At 40.9% G+C, this 18,909-nt stretch overlaps 1 protein-coding gene across 1 annotated transcript in view; it reads left to right on the top strand.

Moving 5' to 3' along the window:
* The window catches only part of bicc1b (BicC family RNA binding protein 1b), a 172,942-nt gene that overhangs the window by 116,275 nt on the left and 37,758 nt on the right, over nucleotides 1–18,909 (top strand). Inside the window, exons 6-11 of the mRNA XM_060939572.1 lie at nucleotides 747–800; nucleotides 3,177–3,365; nucleotides 7,168–7,419; nucleotides 12,519–12,650; nucleotides 13,782–14,001; nucleotides 16,018–16,179. Of these exons, the coding sequence (XP_060795555.1) occupies nucleotides 747–800; nucleotides 3,177–3,365; nucleotides 7,168–7,419; nucleotides 12,519–12,650; nucleotides 13,782–14,001; nucleotides 16,018–16,179 (1,009 nt within the window). The remainder of the gene's footprint in view (nucleotides 1–746; nucleotides 801–3,176; nucleotides 3,366–7,167; nucleotides 7,420–12,518; nucleotides 12,651–13,781; nucleotides 14,002–16,017; nucleotides 16,180–18,909) is intronic.

Genomic DNA, 18,909 nt, shown 5'->3' on the forward strand with positions numbered 1-18,909 from the left:
GACAAATTATACATTTTTAGCTTCTTGATCAAATATCTTTGGCTTATCATCTGGTATTGTTTTTGTAACCTTCCTCCCCACTCAGGAACCTATAACCCTTGAATAGCCCTACATTAGAGCTCCATTAATCGGACTTAAGATAAGTTTCCAGCTCAGTCCAAGTTGGGATGTAGCAGAACATTTGGTAATTATGTTTTGCCATGTCCTCAGTGGGAAGCCATGATTGCGCAACAGGTAGCTTCACCAAATCTCAACTCTAAGGTCCTCTAGTCTATTGGGTGATTGTATCCATAGAATTTTGAATGAATGTGTCATGTAACTAACAGCCAGCAAGTGTGCGATAAAGAAGTGTGTTGGCCCCCTCACACTACTGATTACGCCTGCAGAAAGATCCAGGCTCTTGGTCGAGTACCAACGATAACAATTGATGGCTAGGCTCTTGTTTATGTACTTTTGAAAGATGCAGTATTTCATTATGACAACACATGTTTCATTTTAAAGGAGACTGAAGGAATGTTAGACATCCCGAGCCATTTCTCCAATTTCGTAAAAAGTCTGATGCTCTTTATTATTTGTCCTTAGTTACACCCATCTCAGTTTATTGGGTAATCGGTTTATATGGTTGACTCAGAGCTGATGGTCAAAATGATCAAACATCCCATTACATTTGTTAAGGGACTTAACAGACACTCACATGCACTGAGGACGTGTATGATTACGTGAATTTTCTGTCTCCATCTCTGTAGGTGTCTATTGCAGGCCAGCCAGGAGGAGTGGAGGCAGCTCGGGCAAGAATCAGGGTAAGTAAAAACACCGGACAGTGGCTCGTGAATACTTTTATAGCTGCTTTTTATGAGCTGTGCATGAGAACACATGGTTACTTAACACTTCGGGACTGGTGTCCAACATACATGCTGTCCTGGTCAGTAGATGAATGTTTGTGAGTGGAGGTCATGGGTTGTTGAGGTGGATGGTGTTGACATGTATAATGTTTTTAACAGCTAAAATAAGGTTTTCACCTGCATTCCTCTGTGAATAAAGGAAAAGCCTTTGTATGAAAGCTTGAAGTGCTGCCCCCTGCTGGTCTTGTGTTTACAAGACAAATAGGTGCCTTTAGTCTAGTAGTTTCTAGTCCTTGTCCTGGAGTAACCTTGTTCTGTACAGTTTAATGTTTTCCCAGTCCTAGCATACTCATGATCTACTCAAAGAAGTGGCTGTTACTTACCTGATTAGTTGGATCAGACGTTGTAGAACAGAAAAAAAAAACCCAGAATATGCAGTGCATGAGAACTCTGTAACCAGTTTTGAGAAGGTTACTATGGGATTTAAGTAGAAATTGATTTTTTTTTTTTTTTGGTGGATTTAAGTAAAATATGGTGAAAACAGAGCATGAGATTGGACGCCCTGGATTTTTAATTTTTTTTAATCTCTGATGTGAAACACATGGCAGTGACCCAGAGCTGTTTTGTTTTGTTTTTTTCTTTAACTGTAAGCTGCTGGCATTATGGGCCAATTAGCTGAGTGTTTTTGCTGCTATGGTTTGATTCAGTGGCACCCGGGCCCTTTCCTCAGGTTACAAGCCTCAGTAGGTTCTTCCTAACAATTTTTTTTTTCTTAAAGAACAAGCACGAGCAAGACCATATCTTGGGATTTAGTTCCGAAACTGAGCCCCAATTAATTGTAGGTTTTTACACCAGAAATCATAGCAAAGATTTTACCATTTATAAAGCAATTTGTAAGAAATGAGCACCTCGACAGGAAGTCCAAGTGTGGGTTTTGAGTCATAAAGTATAAGCAAAGTGATGTGGGTGAAACATAAACTTGGGAATGAAAGACCAACAAGCCGCTAGTGCTCTCTCTCTCTCTCTTTTTCTCTCTTGCTTGCTCGCTCGCTCTCACTCTTCCTCTCTCGTGCTCCATCTTTCTCGCGTGACTTATGCTGCTGGAAATTCCACTCCTGACCACTCCAATCATCTCCACTTTTCCTTTTTCCTCTCGGTCTTTGAAGGAGTGCCTGCCTTAGTTTTTCTCATTTGTCTTGACAGCTAGTGGACAGCATGAAGAAAGATGGAGTGCATTTGACCGACCCGCTTAAGTAGAAGACTGAAATTTGAAGTTTTCCTTTCTCTTTTTTCCTGCCAGCCTGAGACCAGAGTTCTGCAGGCTGATATTAATATTCATAAACGTTCAGGAAGGCACGGTCACTATCATGAGAAGCATTTTCCTCTTGCTGTCATTGTCTTTCTAGGTATTATCAGTAAGATTGACCAGAAACCATTCGACTTCCTGTCTTTCAGAGATTAAAACTGTTGTTTGAATGCTTCAGTGAGATTAGCCGATTTAAAAATTAGCCTTGCATTCCTCTTGGAGCAGAGTTCATTCTTTTTATAATGAGCCAGAATGATTTTATAAAGGCTCTTTTTGCAAATATGCAAAAAACCAAACGCATTACAGTTAGCGATTCTCCATTTAAAAACGATCCTTTGGGAGTAAAATTCAAATATGATGGTTTGATGAACAAAATCAGAACCTGGGTATTGGTTTTAAGCCCCATGAGAATGAGAAAATTGTTAGCTTACATGCACCCTAGGAATGTTCAAGCATAAGCACTTTGTCCTTGACTGCTGCTGATGTTTCTGGATGCCTTTACATTTCAGAGGAAGTTCCTTCCTTTACCACATCTGAAGGGGTTCACAAGGCCTTTCATTTTGGCCCCTGGTACAGTATGTGAGTGCACGCGCAGGCCCTGTCGCATATGGGACTAATCAAGGGTGCGTTTGCTCTAACTGGTCGCTCTTGTTTACCATTTCATCTTTCTAGGGCACATGAAGGATCAAAATCATAGATGATGGTAATATGGAGCAAAGCTTTTGCTCATGATTATTTAATTTTTTTTGTGCTATAACTTTTTTTTCTCTGGAGTCCTTTGTAACATGCATCTTATGACCGCAGGAATTTAGCAAAGAACTTTAATTCGCCTGTGCATTTAAAAAAAACCTTGATATGGCCACAGGCCAAACACAGCGGTTTTGGGTGTGGATTTGGCCAAGGTCACACATCCCCAATGATGGCGCCAAACTCTTGGTTCCCGTTTAGACTGATCAGCAGGTATCAGATATCCCAGATAAAAGATTTCAGTGAAGCCATATCTTTTTTTTTCTTTTCTTTTTTTTCAGGAGCTGCTGCCTCTGGTGTTAATGTTCGAGCTGCCCGTCATAGTACAGCTGAACCCTGACCCCAGCTCTCCAGCCATCCAGCACATCTCTCAGACATACAACATCTCTGTGGCCTTCAAGCAGCGTTCGAGGCTCTACGGTGCTACTGGGGTTGTGAGAGGCTCCCAGAACAACATTGCAGCTGTGAAAGTATACACAATCTGCAGCCACCTGATTATTTCTTTCTATGTTGTCTGGTATTAAAGTAAATTTCAGATGCATTAAGAGGAAAAGCTAAAAGTCCAGATTCTACACACTTATTTTGAAGCTTATATCACTGAGGCTGCTATTTTACATTGCATTACAGGCGTTTAGCAGACGCTCTTATCCAGAGTACAGGGACGTGATTTTTCCGCGAATTCGCGGAATTCCGCTTTTTTCACCTCAAAATTTGAAAAAAAAAAATTTTTCCGATTTTTCGCTCAAAAATCCGTATTCATATCCTATTCGTTCCGACTTTCAGTATTTCCGTCATTGAGATGAAACGAGGTACGTGATTGGCCCATCGCTCTGTAACAACCAATGAACGCGCTTGTTAGATAGCTGTACGTAAGCTCGCTTCAAACAAAGAGTTGAAAGATGGCAGCCTCCGTGATCGAGCGTAAAGAGGTTGCTACAGATGTTGGACATAAGACTGTGAGACATTTGTTCAGCGATTTCGTTCTTTGGGGAGAGGGCAGAGGTCTCTGGCTGTCAAGTTTGGGGATGCTAGGACCTCCCCTGCCTGAGCTACGAGCGTGCAAAGTCGGGCTGGAGCCCGGGATAGAAACGAAACCTAAGCGGAGCGCCGCGGCTCGCCTCGGGGCGAATTACGTCCCGAGGCGCGGGGCTAGCGCGCCCTGCCCGTGCTGGTTCTTTGGGGGGGGGGGGGTGTGAGTGAGAGAGAGAGAGAGAGTGTGTGAGTGTGTGTGTGTGTGTGTGAGTAAGAGTGTGTGTGTGAGTGAGAGAGAGTGTGTGTGTGTGAGTGAGAGTGTGTGTGTGTGTGTGAGAGTGTGTGTCAGAGTTGCATGTTGACCATTAAATTGGCTTGAATTTGTTAATCATGACAAGTTTTTTCTTGTGTGTTTGCTTGCCATTTTAGTACAATTTTTAAGTCAGAAACCCCCAGAACCCAGGAGCTTCGCCCCCCTTGTCCCCCCACCAGGGCGCTGCCCTGGACCAGCTGGGGGCCTGTGGCCCCCAGACCCCCGGCTAAAATTTTTAGATAATTTCACCAGCCCCAAATCACATCCCTGAGAGTGGCATACAACATACCCAGAGCAGCCTGGAGAGCAGTTAGGGGTTGGGTACATTACTCAAGGGCACTTTAGCCATTCTTGCTAGTCCAGGGAATTGAACCAGCAACCTTTTGGTCCTAAAGCTGCGTCTCTAATCATTAGGCCATGGCTTCATGTTTTAAACATGCAGGTGAATGTGGCCACACTCTGTGTGCTTTGTGATGAGAAGTTCCACAGTCTAGTATTGGGCTTTGAGCCTGATCTATTACTCATGATCTTCCCATCACTACCAAGTGGCCTGCTGGGGCCAGACTTGGAGAAAAGAGGCTCCCCAGAAGGCCACTTGCAATGTGTGGTATGCGCTGAGAGCCGGGGTGGTAATACCCAAGCCAAAACCAAGTGCCTCTACAGGCAGTAAATGGGAGCCAAAGGGGCCACAAAATAAAAAAACAAAACATGTTCTTTTCTTCAACAACTGACCAAAAAAAAAAAAGATCATTCCAGAAGGCCAGACGTGCATCTCATATTATTACAAGAGATTCAGAGAATTTTATATTGGTGCAGGTTGAATTCTCGAACTGGAAGATGTGGATTCATTTTCTATAACAGCATGGCTCTGACGATAATTCTTGCTGTACCATAAACCACAATTATATATTAATGTGCTCATTTTAATACGTTAATGTTATTAGAATATTGTTACCAGTGTTGTAGTCGAGTCGCTAAACCTCGAGTCCGAGCCCAGTCTCGAGTCCCCAGGGTTCAAGTCCGAGTCAAGTCCAAGTAATTAAAGAAAGCTTTGAGTCAAGTCCACTACTGATCCGAGTTGAGTCCGAGAACAAGACTCCAACTGCATCATTTGACGGTGGCTGTTGCTGCCTTTATGTGAAACCGTTTACGGTGTGCGCATGAGAGTCCGCTTGGCGCACGTGCTGTCCGGAGCGTGCCCGAGAGTCTATCTGATGCACGCACCAAAGCGCACAGGTGTGACACTCTTGCACGAAACTCATACAAAAAGTAATGTAGATATAAATATCTTCTGCCAAATTAGTATGGCATGGTACAAAAAAGTAAAGAAAATTCCAAGTCCTCATCTCCAATTTACGAGTCTGAATGCGGTTAATGTACGAGTCCAAGTCTGAGTCATCAGTGCTCAAGTCCAAGTCGAGTCAAGAGTCCTTAAAATTAGGGCACAAGTCGGACTCGAGTCCAAGTCCTGGACTCAAGTACTACAAACCTGATTGTTGCTATAGTAACGGCTCATATACAGGAACTTCCAGAGGAGAACCATCAGAACCTTCTAGGCCTTCAGAGGAGGCCCAAACATATCGGCATTTCAAATGTTATATATATTTTTTTCATTCATTAATTGCTTTCATTTTTTCATAATTTCATTATAATTATTTTAATTTGGCCTCATTTTCTCTCAAATTTGCTTCAGAAATGAAAGGGTTACTGTCCTGAAAACATTAAAATCAAGTTATGCAATGAGAATTTTTTGTTTGTTGTCTCTCAGCTGAGAAGAGTTTAGAGCTGCTCACTCATTGGTTAGGACTTCATTGCTGGGACAGAAGGCCATGGTAGTGTATGTTTATGTAGGAAGTGACAGATGAATTAACCAATCAGATTTTGATTTATAGTGGGGGGGGGGACCAAAAATTTATCGCCCTAGACCTACTCGAAGGCCAACGCAAGCTTAACCACGAATCAGCACCGTCAGGACAGCAGTGAAGTCACCTTCCACCCGGTGTAGCGTTCATCAGTAGTGTTAGCGAATGCTAATAAAGCAGTCAAGCCAGTGCTATTGAGAGCAAGTAGCACAGGCTAACGACTGAGAAACTAAGATTTCTGTCTCCAGACTCTTCTTCCATGCTGCACGCTCGCTACAGTATTTTTCTCTCAGACTTAAGTATTCATTTCCCTCTGTAATTTAGTTAGTTACTTTTAAAATCAACATCAACAGCTACACACAACAGAGCGACCTGGCAGCCTGCCACTAATCCCTTACAAAATCCTTTGCCCTGTTGCTTTTTTGGTGTCTGGCTAAGTTTAGGCTGAGCTCAAGTCCCAGCTCTAATGGTAACAGTTCACCACTGGGAACTTGTATGATTGACACTCCACATAATCTAAGCCTAATAATAAATCGACAATTTCTTGTAATGTGTGATCATTGATATGATGAAGTTTCTTCATGGTTCATGAAAGGCACTTTGTAACAGTCAGTATGTTTTGCACCACAGAGGAGTTTTCAGTACAGAGAAGTATATGCTTTCCGGTTTCTCAGTAACTGCACTTTTTTATTATGGATTTTAACAGAGAGGAAAAAGAAAGGCTGGTGAGAGAAAGTGACTCTTTATAGCTTCTGTAAAGTAAATGTTAACAGGAACAAACTTCTTTCGTGGACGCTGCATAACATTAAATGTAACCATAAATGGTCAAAAAGCGCAATGAGTAAGTTGATTAATAAATTAAAAATTGTAATCTTTGGTAAACCGATGAAGTAAAATCAGAATCACACTCCAAGCCATGCTGTTATAATTGGAAAATAATCCATGTTGGTGTTGTACTGGTTGTATTACATCACTCGTGCCTTTTTTTCATTCAAGACAGTTTAAGATGTACTGTAAACCAAAAGAGATGCTGTTTAGTTGCTTCTGATAGGTCTGATGAAAGCCACTGGAGGATCTGAGTGATCATTTCAAATCATGTTTTTTTTTTTTGTGGTTGTGCTGCAGAGAGGCACGGCCATGTTATTGGAGCACTTAGCTGGGAGCCTGGCAAGCGCCATTACCGTGAGCACACAGCTAGACATTGCGCCCCAGCACCACCTTGCCATGATGGGCCGCAACGGCAGCAACATCAAGCACATCATGCAGAGAACTGGCGCTCAAGTGCACTTCCCTGATCCAAACTGTCCGCAAAAAAAATCGACCGTCTATATCCAGGGTACCATCGACTCTGTCTGCCTGGCACGCCAGTACCTCATGGTAAAACAATCTTTTGTTCTTATTTTGTTCCGTTCTCTCTTGACCTGCTGACTCGTTTCCTATTTATGTCTTTCTGTTCTTTTTCTGTCTTTGTTTTTCTTCTCTTTTTCTGTTTGTGTGTGTGTCTAAATTCCTGCATTCCTCCCTCAAGGCAAAATAGAAAACAGTGACTTTAGCTGTCACTTGCTGTTGTGGACTTCTTCAGATTTCTGGGCCCTCGGGCCGGCTCGGTGAGATATACTGTCGAAGAAGAAGAAGACGAGTCATTACAGAGTGGTCAGTGAGAATGAGAGTAGGAATGGCAGCACACAAAGCAAAAGAAAAGAAATGGCGTAAACATAGGATCCTCGTTCAGGAACACACACGTAGAGAAATGTTCCCTGTGTGCTATGTGGGAAAACAGTTATTACAGCACTAGAGATGCTTCATCTCTTTTAACTATGCGGGTCTTTATACAAAACACCCTGACTTATGTTATCGGCTATTATTTGAGCTGATCACATAATTAATCATTAGATTCCACAATCTAGATTTATGTGCAGTTAGTAAACCAGATGTTTGTTTTCATTTGTTTTATCAGTATATTCTATGTGTTGTACCATCATACAGTATGTGTGCATTGTTACATTTCTAGCTGGGTTTCCATTGCAATTTTGCGCAAAATAGAAGCGATAGTTTAAAATTTTTGACAAAACACAATTGAGAATGGTCTGAGTTTCCACTGAGTGATGTTACGCAATTAAAGCTGGATTTCTCCTCTCGCGATAGATCTTACAGAGTGCTCTTTTTTCAGAAAAGTAGCGTTTCCATTTGCTCTTCATGTCATGTCATGTGACTTAAATGCGAAACATTTTTCCATTTCAATTTTGTGAAGTATTGCTTTCTCAAATCATCTGCAGAACCATTTCAGGCAAGCATAAAAACTTTTTAGCAGTATTTGAATTTTTTTTTTTTGAAATTCACGTTAGTCATTTTTTTAGTTAGCAATTTCTCGTCTCGTCTCGTCTTCTTCCGCTTATCCGGGGCTGGGTCACGGAGGCAGCAGTCTGAGCATGGAAGCCCAAACTTCCCTTTCCCCAAACACCTCGGGCAGCTCCTCGGGAAGAACACTGAGGCATTCCCAGGCCAGTTCAGTTGCAATTTCAAATTGCAAATTGAGAAACATGGCAACTGTTATATTCATATTATAAAAGTTTTAAAGTCGTGGCTCAGGTGGCTAAGGTACCATAAATCTGGGGCCCCGGGTTCGATTCCGACCCGAGGTCATTTCCCGATTCCTCCCTGTCTCTACACTGTCCTATCCAATAAAGGTGAAAAAAAAAAAGCCCCAAAAAAAGTTTTAAAAGTTTGCCAGAAGATAATCGTTAATCAGTTGTGTGATGATTAGTCATCAGACACAATTTCAATCCAATTCCATTTTGCAACCCTGATTCCAAAAAAAGTTGGGATGCTGTGTAAAACAAATAAAAACACAATTTAATTATTTGCAAATCCTTTTTGACCTATTTTCAATTGAATGCAATATAAAGACAAGATATTTAATGTTCAAACTGATAAACATTATAGTTTAAGTTGGGACAGGGAAAACAAAAGGCTAGGAAACTTGTGGAATGCTCAAAAAACACCTATTTGGAACCTTCTACAGGTAAACAGGTTAATTGTTAACAGGTCAAAGGGACATCAGTGAAAAGCTCAGTTGTTCACAAGCAAAGATGGGGCAAGGTTCAACACTTTGTGAAAATTTCATGGACAAATAATCCAACAGTTTAAGAACAACTTTTCTCTACATATGATTGCAAGGAATTTAGAGATTTCACCATCAACACTGCAAAAAATTGAAAACTTAATTTGAGAAGAAAATTCCTTACTACTAGTGAAATTATCTTGCTGCATGGACAGATAATTTTACTTGACAAGACATCTTGGAATACATTGGTTACAACCTAGAATTAGTTTTAATAACCTCAGAGTTGGTGTCTTGTATTCTAATAGGAAATGCTAGATCATTTCAACTACAGTATATTCAAGATATTCTAACTTGTTAAGATATCATTTTTGCGGTGTAGAAGAATACAAGATGCCAACTCTGAGGTTATTAAAACTAATTCTAGGTTGTAACCAACTTATTCCAAGATATCTTGTCAAGTAAAATTATCTGTCCATGCAGCAAGATAATTTTATTAGTATTAAGGAATTTTCTCCTCAAATTCAGTTTTCAGTTTTTTTTGCAGTGCGCAATCCATAATATCATCAAAAGATTCAGAGAATCCAGAGAAATCTCTGCATGTAAAGGGCAAGACAAAAAAACAACATTGAACGCTCATGACCTTTGATCCCTCAGGCTGCACTGCATTAAAAACTGACATGCTTGTATAAAGCACATTACTACATTGGCTTGGGAACACTTCAGAAAACTGTTGTTGGTAAACGCAGCTTGTCCCTGTCAACAACATCCAGAAATGCTGCTGACTTCTTTGGGCCTGAGCTCATCTGAGATGGACTGATGCAAAGTGATAGTGTGCTGTGGTCGGACAAGCCCACACTTCAAATTGTTTTTGGAAATGGACATTGTGTCCTCCAGCCTAAAGAGGAAAAGGACCACCCATATTGTTACCAGTGCAAAGTTCAAAAGCCAGCATCTGGAATGGTATGGGGATGTGTTAATCCCCATGGCATGGGTAACTTGCACATCTTTGAAGTCACCATTAATACTTTAAAGGTACATACAGGTTTTGGAGCAACATATACTGCTATCCGGACGTCTTTTTCAGGAATGTCCCTGCTTATTCCAGCAAGACAGTGTCAAGCCACATTCTGCACATCTTACAACAACATGGCTTCATAGTAAAAGAGTGCAGGTGCTAAACTGGCCTGCCTGCAGTTCAGACCCGTCTCCCTTTGGAAAACTGTGGTACATTATGAAGTGCAAAATATGACAACGGAGACCCCGGACTGTTGAGCAGCTGAAGTCATATAATCAAGCAAGAATGTGAAAGAATTTCACTTTCAAGATCTCAACAATTAATGTCCTCAGTTCCTAAATGCTTACTGAGTGTTATTAAAAGAAAAGGTAATGTAACACCGTGGTAAACATGCCCCTGTCCCAATTTTTGGAATGTGTTGTAGGCATGAAATTCAGAAGGAGTGTATATTTACAAAAAGAATAAAGTTTACATTAAATATCTTGTCTTTGTATTGTATTCAATTGAATATAGGTCAAAAAGTATTTGCAAATAATTGCATTCTGTTTTTATTTGCAGTTTACACAGTGTCCTGACTTGTTTGCTGTTGCGGTTATGTTAACAAAGCAGCTTTGTAGAGTTCGATACCTAGTGAATAAGCCAGAGATGACAATGGCAACATACAGAAACCTTGAGAGGAACCACACCCAAAAGGGAACCCATCCTCTTCAGGGTGACACCAGATAGTATGATTATAAATCATTACAGTATACAGTTGGAGAAGAGTCAAGTCCAACAGCACTAAGGGTGTTGATATTCATTATGAGCATCAGTTTTTTTTTTCTTAAGTTCTTAAGTACAAGTTTACAGTATTGAGGCGAGTTTATCCACCAAAGCAAGGCCCAAATTTGGGCATCAAAATCATTAACATAGCCACATGGGACCATCAACAGCAGCAGAAGACAGTTGTATGTCCATACATACAAGATCAACCACATCCTGAAATAATTTCAGTGTTACATCTCTGTTTTGATCTTTTGAAGGTGTGTTGAGTGAATAAACACAAGAAGCTGAAGGTTCTAGAGTATTCTCAATGGTTCCAAAGCGCCTGCTGGGTTTGTTGAGTTGATGTGCAAAGTTTCCTTAATACTGTACCTGCTGATGTTGTTCTTTTCAACATGAGAACGAGAGGGTGGATCACAGTACAGTAACTGTAGCTTTGCTACTTTAGGATGTGAGCCAAGTAGTTCTTAAGGCACTTAAAGTTCCAGTGATTTAAAACTGTGTTGAAAGTTGCTTTCCATTATTCCATTTTCACTGTGTGTGTGTGTGTGTGTGTGTGTGTGTGTGTGTGTGTTACATCTTGGTGACTACAAAATGTTCAGACAAGGATAGAAATATCTGACAGTTCTGATGTAGTGGAGACATTTGGCTGGTTCCTTCCAAGAAAATGGCTTTTTTTTTTTTGCTAAATAAAACCTTAAAGCTTGACAGCCTTTTGATTTCATAAAATCGTTGAAATTTAGTTCCCTCTGAAATTTGGTCATTGTGATAGATGTTTATTTCTGTAATATCTCACAAAATATCAGGCCATTCTGTGGCTGGGAAGTTATTTAATTTGAGGGGATTCCTGAGCAAATAATGTGCATGAAATCGCTCACTTTGCGCAGTCAAGCAGACAGAGGAAGTCCGTGTACGCATGCACAGGTTTACCTTCTTCTTCTTTTGGGTTTTACGGCAGCTGGCATCCACAGTGTTGCATTACTGCCATCTACAGATTTACCTTGACCGTGCACTGACAGTTACATCATTCTGTCGCTAAACGAACAGCTGATCACACCGAGGTGCTCGCTGACCACCGATATTTATTAGTTTGGTCCTGCGTTTCCTTTCCTTCGCAAAATAACGTCTTTTCTTCTCGCTTTCCGTTATTGTAGTCGGTCTTCCACGTTTCATTCGCACACGCGTCCTCCCACAATGCCTTGCATGAATGAGGAAAGCCCACCACGTGATGCATGACATAGTATGTTGAATTGGATCATGGTGAAGCAGGAAAAAATAGCGGAGAATTTTAGGCCACATGACCCTAAATTCATTAATTGTCCTATTTTAAAAAATGAATAAAATTGGAAGTCTGTGATTCGAATTCAGTAGCTTTTGGTCCACTAAAGAAAAATAATTGGGTGTTAGGGAGAATTCTTTTTATGGCCTAAACTTGAAAAATCTGAAAGGCAGTCTAGCTTTAAGATAGAAGTTTATGATTACTTAACAATTTGCGTTAGATTTAGGTGTTGCTGTAGCATTAATTAGCAACATTAATAATAATGTCTATTGAAGGTCCTCACAAGAATGGGAAGACAAACGTGTGTGTGTGTCTGTGTGTGTGTGTGTGTGTGTGTGGACATGGGTATGACACAGGGCTGCCTGCCACTGGTCCTGATGTTTGATATCAAAGAGGATGTTGCAGTAGATCCACAGTGTGTCACCTCTCTCATGGAACAGCTGGATGTGTTCATCAGTGTCAAACCCAAACCCAAACAGCCAAGCAAGGTAACCACACACACACACACACACACACTCACACTATCAAGGTTGTGAAAAGCTATAACTCATAATTATAAACCTGTAAAGGAGCCTGAAGGTCTGATCTCATCTCAGGCTGCAGTCAGACTAGTGGATCAGTGCACTGAATGGCAAGCACATGTCGAAGAAGTGTGTGGTTTTTACTTGGGAATCTGGGAACTGGAAAGCTTTTTCAGCATTCATTTTCATATCCTCGCTCACGGTCAGACGGTGAAACAGGATCTCGTGTTTTTCCCCAAACGGCTCGGTTCTAAATCAGCAGACTGTGCAAATCGCCGTTTCAGCGTATAAATCTGCCTTCCTCCAAATGATATGCTGATTGGCCTGTTTGTTATTCCATTCCTTGAAGGGTCCTCTACTTTAAAAGCAGTATTTTTGAAAAATGCTAGGATGGGCAACAAGTTCATCCTGCACACAGTGTACCATTTGTTCATGATGATGATCAAGCACACTCATGTAAGCGAGCCTCCACTTCTTCTATAATCATCTTCATATATTTGATTAGCTAGAAGGACACAAGGTTGTTTTTTTTCTTTCATTACAGTTTTTAACATTATCTTGTCATTTTACAAAACCAATACCAAGTGTATTGCCACTAAAATACAAAAAGAAAAAAAAAAGTCATTAAAGTTGCCCAAGATGGCTGCTCCTGTAACATTAGTGTTCAGCTATTTTGTTTACAGATTACAGAAAGTCATACTGTGTCCTAAATCACATCTGTAAGTCTAAATGATATTACTAATGACTTGCATGTGGTTTGAGGAATACACTATGTCTAATTCTAGTCGAATTCTCCATCATTTTCCAAGCAATGACCCAAAACGACACTGATTTCATTGCCATTAATAACATTAATAACATTATATAACTACAGAATGCCTCTTTATTTAACTTTTTCATGTCAGATGAAATAAACAGTCCAGCTGTTCTGTGTGCTCTGTTCTTTATCATTTGCCAGCTGCAAATGAATTTGATGGATTTCATGATTAAACTCCAACACGGAAAAATACAGAGCTGTGAAAAGTTTTTAAACAAAATAAGAATGGATTTTAGGATGTCAGTGACCCCATATTTGCTTATTTAATCATTTGTCTGTAGTCAGTGATAGTGAAGAGTGTGGAGAGGAACGCTCTGAACATGTACGAAGCCCGGCGCTATCTGCTGGGCCTGGACAGCAGTGGAGTGTGTGTGTCCATCTCCACCTCCTCCAGCAGTAGCAGCAGCAGCAGCAGCCCTCCGTCTGCCCTCACCCCGACTCTCAGCTGCCCTGTGGGCATCGACATCCTCACCTCTGCCGGCTTGGGTCTCACCAGCCTGGGTAAGAGAGATCCTTACGGAGTAGACTATAATATGGTAATTTACTAATTAATTAAATAAACAGTAGCAGACTTTTTTTTTTTTATTTGATTGAAAATGTTGATGAATCGTCAGAGTAAATTGTTCCTGATATGTTTGATTAGTAGTTCATTGTGAATAGTGGTCTTTTGGGCCTCATTTATCAATCGTGTAATAAAGCGGTGCATAAATATTTATGTAGGCAAGCTAAAAACTGCTTCCAGATGCACAAAAGTTTTGCTAACACTGATTTTCTTTGTACTCGTACACGTGTGTTGATAAATGACAGTCACTTGTAAAATACAAACTGCATTCACGGCACAGCAGATTTACATTTAGTATCGGCCACAAAACTCCATAAAAGGGAAAGCTAACAACTATAAATGACAAAATGATGACTAAACATTGAAAGACCATCCTAAGCGCAGTGTGTGATACATCTTTCACTCAAGGAGCTCATCCATTGCAGCATATCAGCGACCGTAGACTTACTCTTCCTCCTTTCTTAGGATGGTATTTCTTTTGTCCTAATTAGCTAGCTGTATTTGATTTAATGTAATTTTCATAAACCGAGGAAGTCTTGTAGGATACAAACAATTTGCTGAGCGAAGTGGATTTTCATGAAGACCATGAATTTCTTGTGTAAATGCTCCTGCTAAAGATTTAAGGTTTTTTTTTTTTTGGTAACTCCTGTGTAAAGCATCCTTGGGTTTGTGAAAGGTGCTATATAACTTGAACATAAGCCACACCAATTTAATTAGTTGGTTCTCTGATTTTTTCAGGAAAAATATGAAGCGAGCGCGCGAAATAAAAATAAAATTAAAAAAATTCTCTGATGGTAAAATTAGCGGTGGAAATAGAGGGCTTTCATAATAGAGAAACAAAACAAAGACAATGCATTATTGTTACATATTTCATATGGCTCTTTTAATAGCTTGTCTTATTTCCACCCATATGCATTAAGGGCTAGCTCTGGCTGCACGTCTTTTATCAGGCAAACCAGTAAACAGATAGGCTAAATAAACGATTGAATTACAGTCAATTGAACATCTACAATGCACAGAAAAAAAAGATTTGACCAGGAGTAGGCTACTTCTGATGGCTAAATACTTCGAATGATTTTTTGTTTGCCCCTCACATCAATCAATGAAATATATAAATCAAACCCACCTCCACAGAGTCGTTGTCCAAGTTGGCACATCGCAGGGTAACAAGCTCACGGCATCTTGAGTACAACTGTGCAAAGTTTTTTGAATTTCGACACACCTGTCAAAGAGTTTACGCTTCTGTTCGCCGAATATCCTAACAATCACAAACACAGGCTTTGCAGGATTCCCCTCCACAGGCATGTTTCTTCCACAAGTCTTTATCTAAAGTGAAAGGGGCGATTTGATTGGTTTTCGACGTCACGTGACCTCAACCTGCAGTCGATTTTGATTTTTTTTTTTCATTTTGCATTTTCTTCACGTGGCGATTCCGAGAACCAACTAATCGAATTGGTGTGGCCTTAATAATAATAATAATAATAATAATATTATTATCTCATCTCATTATCTCTAGCCGCTTTATCCTTCTACAGGGTCGCAGGCAAGCTGGAGCCTATCCCAGCTGACTACGGGTGAAAGGCAGGGTACACCCTGGACAAGTCGCCAGGTCATCACAGGGCTGACACATAGACACAGACAACCATTCACACTCACATTCACACCTACGGTCAATTTAGAGTCGCCAGTTAACCTAACCTGCATGTCTTTGGACTGTGGGGGAAACCGGAGCACCCGGAGGAAACCCACGCGGACACGGGGAGAACATGCAAACTCCACACAGAAAGGCCCTCGCCGGCCCCGGGGCTCGAACCCAGGACCTTCTTGCTGTGAGGCGACAGCGCTAACCACTACACCACCGTGCCGCCTAATAATATTATTATTATTATTATTTACAAATAAATAAATCATAAGTCTTTTTTGGCTCATGGTTCTCATTTCCACCTATATTTCAGGTCTGCTTGGTCCTGCAGCTGCTTCTCTAAGTGCTCCGTCTACCCCCAACTCTCTCCTTAATGCCCTTAACAGCTCCATCAGTCCATTGCATGTCCCCTCGTCTGGAACACCCAGTCCTACACTTTGGTCCAACTCACTGGCCAGTCCGACCAGCACACCAGGTGTGAGAAAAATACACACATGCATGTATACACACTATTTTTACCAACTAATTTGCTTCGTAGTGAACTTAGAAGTTTGGACTATACATCAAGTGCAGCGTTTCTATTTTAATTTGGCCACAAAGTACCGTTTTTTAAACACACACAAAAAAACACCCAAATTTGCATGTCGAACAGAATTGATGCATCATAGCGACATTAGCGAAACTAGGCAGCTACCAGCTTAGTGTTACCAGCTAAGTGGTTAGCTTAGATGATGTTACCTCCAGCAATAGTCGAAAAAGCTAAGTTCACAAACAAACTTCTACAGTGTCCTTGGTGTTTGTCCTGTTTTGTTGCATTACAAGCTGGAATTAAAATGGATGTTTGGGGGGTTAGCACCATTTGATTTACACAGCATGCCTACAACTATAAAGATGCAAATTGTTTTTTAATTATTGTGACACAAACAATAATGATGAAAAAAAAAACAGAAATCTGGAGTGTGCGTAGGCATTCATCCCCCCAAAGTCAATACTTTTGTAGCATCACCTTTTGCTACAATTAGAGCTGCAAGTCTCTTGGGGTATGTCTCTATTAGCTTAGCGCATCTAGCCACTGGGATTTTTGCCCATTCCTCAAGGCAAAACTGCTCCAACTCCTTCAAGTTAGATGGGTTGCATTGGTGTGCAGCAATCTTCAAGTTATGCCACAGATTCTCAATTGGATTGAGGTCTGGGCTTTGACTAGGCCATTCCAAGACATTTAAATGTTTCCCTTTAAACCACTCCAGTGTAGCTTTAGCAGTGTGTTTAGGGTCATTGTCCTGCTGGAACGTGAACCTTCATCCCAGTCTCAAACCTCTGGCTGACTCAAAAAGGTTTTCCTCCAGAATTGCCCTGTATTTAGTGCCATCCATCTTTCCTTCAGTCCTGTCCAGCTTTCCTGTCCCTGCAGAAGAAAAAAATCCCCACAGCATGATGCTGCCACCACCATGCTTCACTGTAGGAATGGTGTTCTCAGGGTGTTGGGTTTACGCCGCGCATGGCGTTTCCCATGATGGCCAAAAAGATGAATTTTAGTTTCATTTAACCAGAGAATCTTCTTCCATGTGTTTCGGGAGTCTGCCACATGCTGTTGGGCAAACTCCAAATGTGTTTTCTTAAACAATGGCTTTTTTCTGGCTACTCTTCCATAAAGCCCCACTCTGTGGAGTGTACGGCTTAAAGTGGACAGATGCTCCCATCTCCGCTGTGGATCTTTGCAGCTCCTTCAGTGTTCTCTTTGGTGTCTTTGTTGCATCTCTGATTAATGCCCTCCTTGCCTGGTCTCGGAGTTTTGGTGGGCGGCCTTCTCTTGTCAGGTTTGTAGCTGTGCCAGATTCTTTCCATTTTGCTATAATGGATTTAATGGTGCTCCCTGGGATATTCAAAGTTCGGGATATGTTTTTATAACCCAAGCCTGATCTATACTTCTCCACAACTTTGTCTCTGACCTGTTTGGAGGCTCCTTGGTTTTCATGTTGCTTGTTTAGTAGTGTTGCAGAGTCAGGGTCCTTCCAGAACAGGTTGATTTATACAGACATCATGTGACAGATCATGTGACACTTTGATTGCACACAGGTGGATCTTAATCAACTAATTATGTGACTTATGAAGTGAATTGGTTGGACCAGCTCTTATTTAGCGGTCTCATATGAAAGGGGGTGAATACCTATGCACACTCCAGATTTCTGTTTATTCATCTTAATTATTGTTTGTGTCACAATAAAACAACAATTTGCACCTTTAAAGTGGTAGGCATGTTGTGTAAATCAAATGGTGCTAACCCTCCAGAAATCCATTTTAATTCCAGCTTGTAATGCGACAAAACAGGACAAACACCAAGGGGGATGAATACTTTTGCAAGACACTGTGCATAATAGATCATGTAGCTCAAACCACACATTAGCAAGTTACTTCACATTAGACTATTATTTTATGTAAGCCACTAGCCAAAGTCACTAGGAAGCTAGCTAACATTAAGTTAACTGTTATAGTTTAGAAACTGTAGGCAAGGTGGACAGCAGGACCAGGTAGCATTAGGCTGTTATTTTATTTAATTAGTCAGGTGGGAAGTAACAATGGCCAAATTGGGTGCAAATACGTAAGTGTGCCTTTCTATGTGCAAATACCGTGAGTTGGCCTAGGGGTTAGTGTGTCCGACTCTCGACCAAGAGCTTGTGAGTTCTACTTGTGGTTAGGTCATACCAAAGACCATCGTAAAAATGGTATCTACTGCCATCTGGAGAGGCATGTGGTAATACATATGTGGGTAACGAGTCAAACTCTTGCAGTTACCAGAGGACCCCTCTGTAACCTTAGCTATGTAATAGGTGAGAGGTAGCCTGGCAAGCCAGACTAAATGTGAATATTTAGTCTGGCCTCGGTCCGTAGACATTTCCGACAGGTGGGGGAGGAACAACCCGCTGTCTTTCAAACTGTCTCTGTGCGTATAGGCCAACGCTCTGACCAATCAGCGCAACAGTGACTGTGACGTAGTCAGAGCGACAGAAAGCAGTGGGGGAGACCTTGAAATAAATAATTTTTCAAAATGCGTATTAATTAATAAACAGGTTCTAGATATTAAGAAGTTTGGAGATAATGACCACAAGTTTGGAGTCTGTACCACATACACATTTTTTTTCAAGTGTTTTTCAAAGGTTTGTTTAAACTGTTTTTGAGAGTTTTTATTTTTATTTAGTGGTGTTTG

The sequence above is a fragment of the Neoarius graeffei genome, chromosome 14, assembly GCF_027579695.1.
Source record: "Neoarius graeffei isolate fNeoGra1 chromosome 14, fNeoGra1.pri, whole genome shotgun sequence".
NCBI lineage: Eukaryota > Metazoa > Chordata > Actinopteri > Siluriformes > Ariidae > Neoarius > Neoarius graeffei.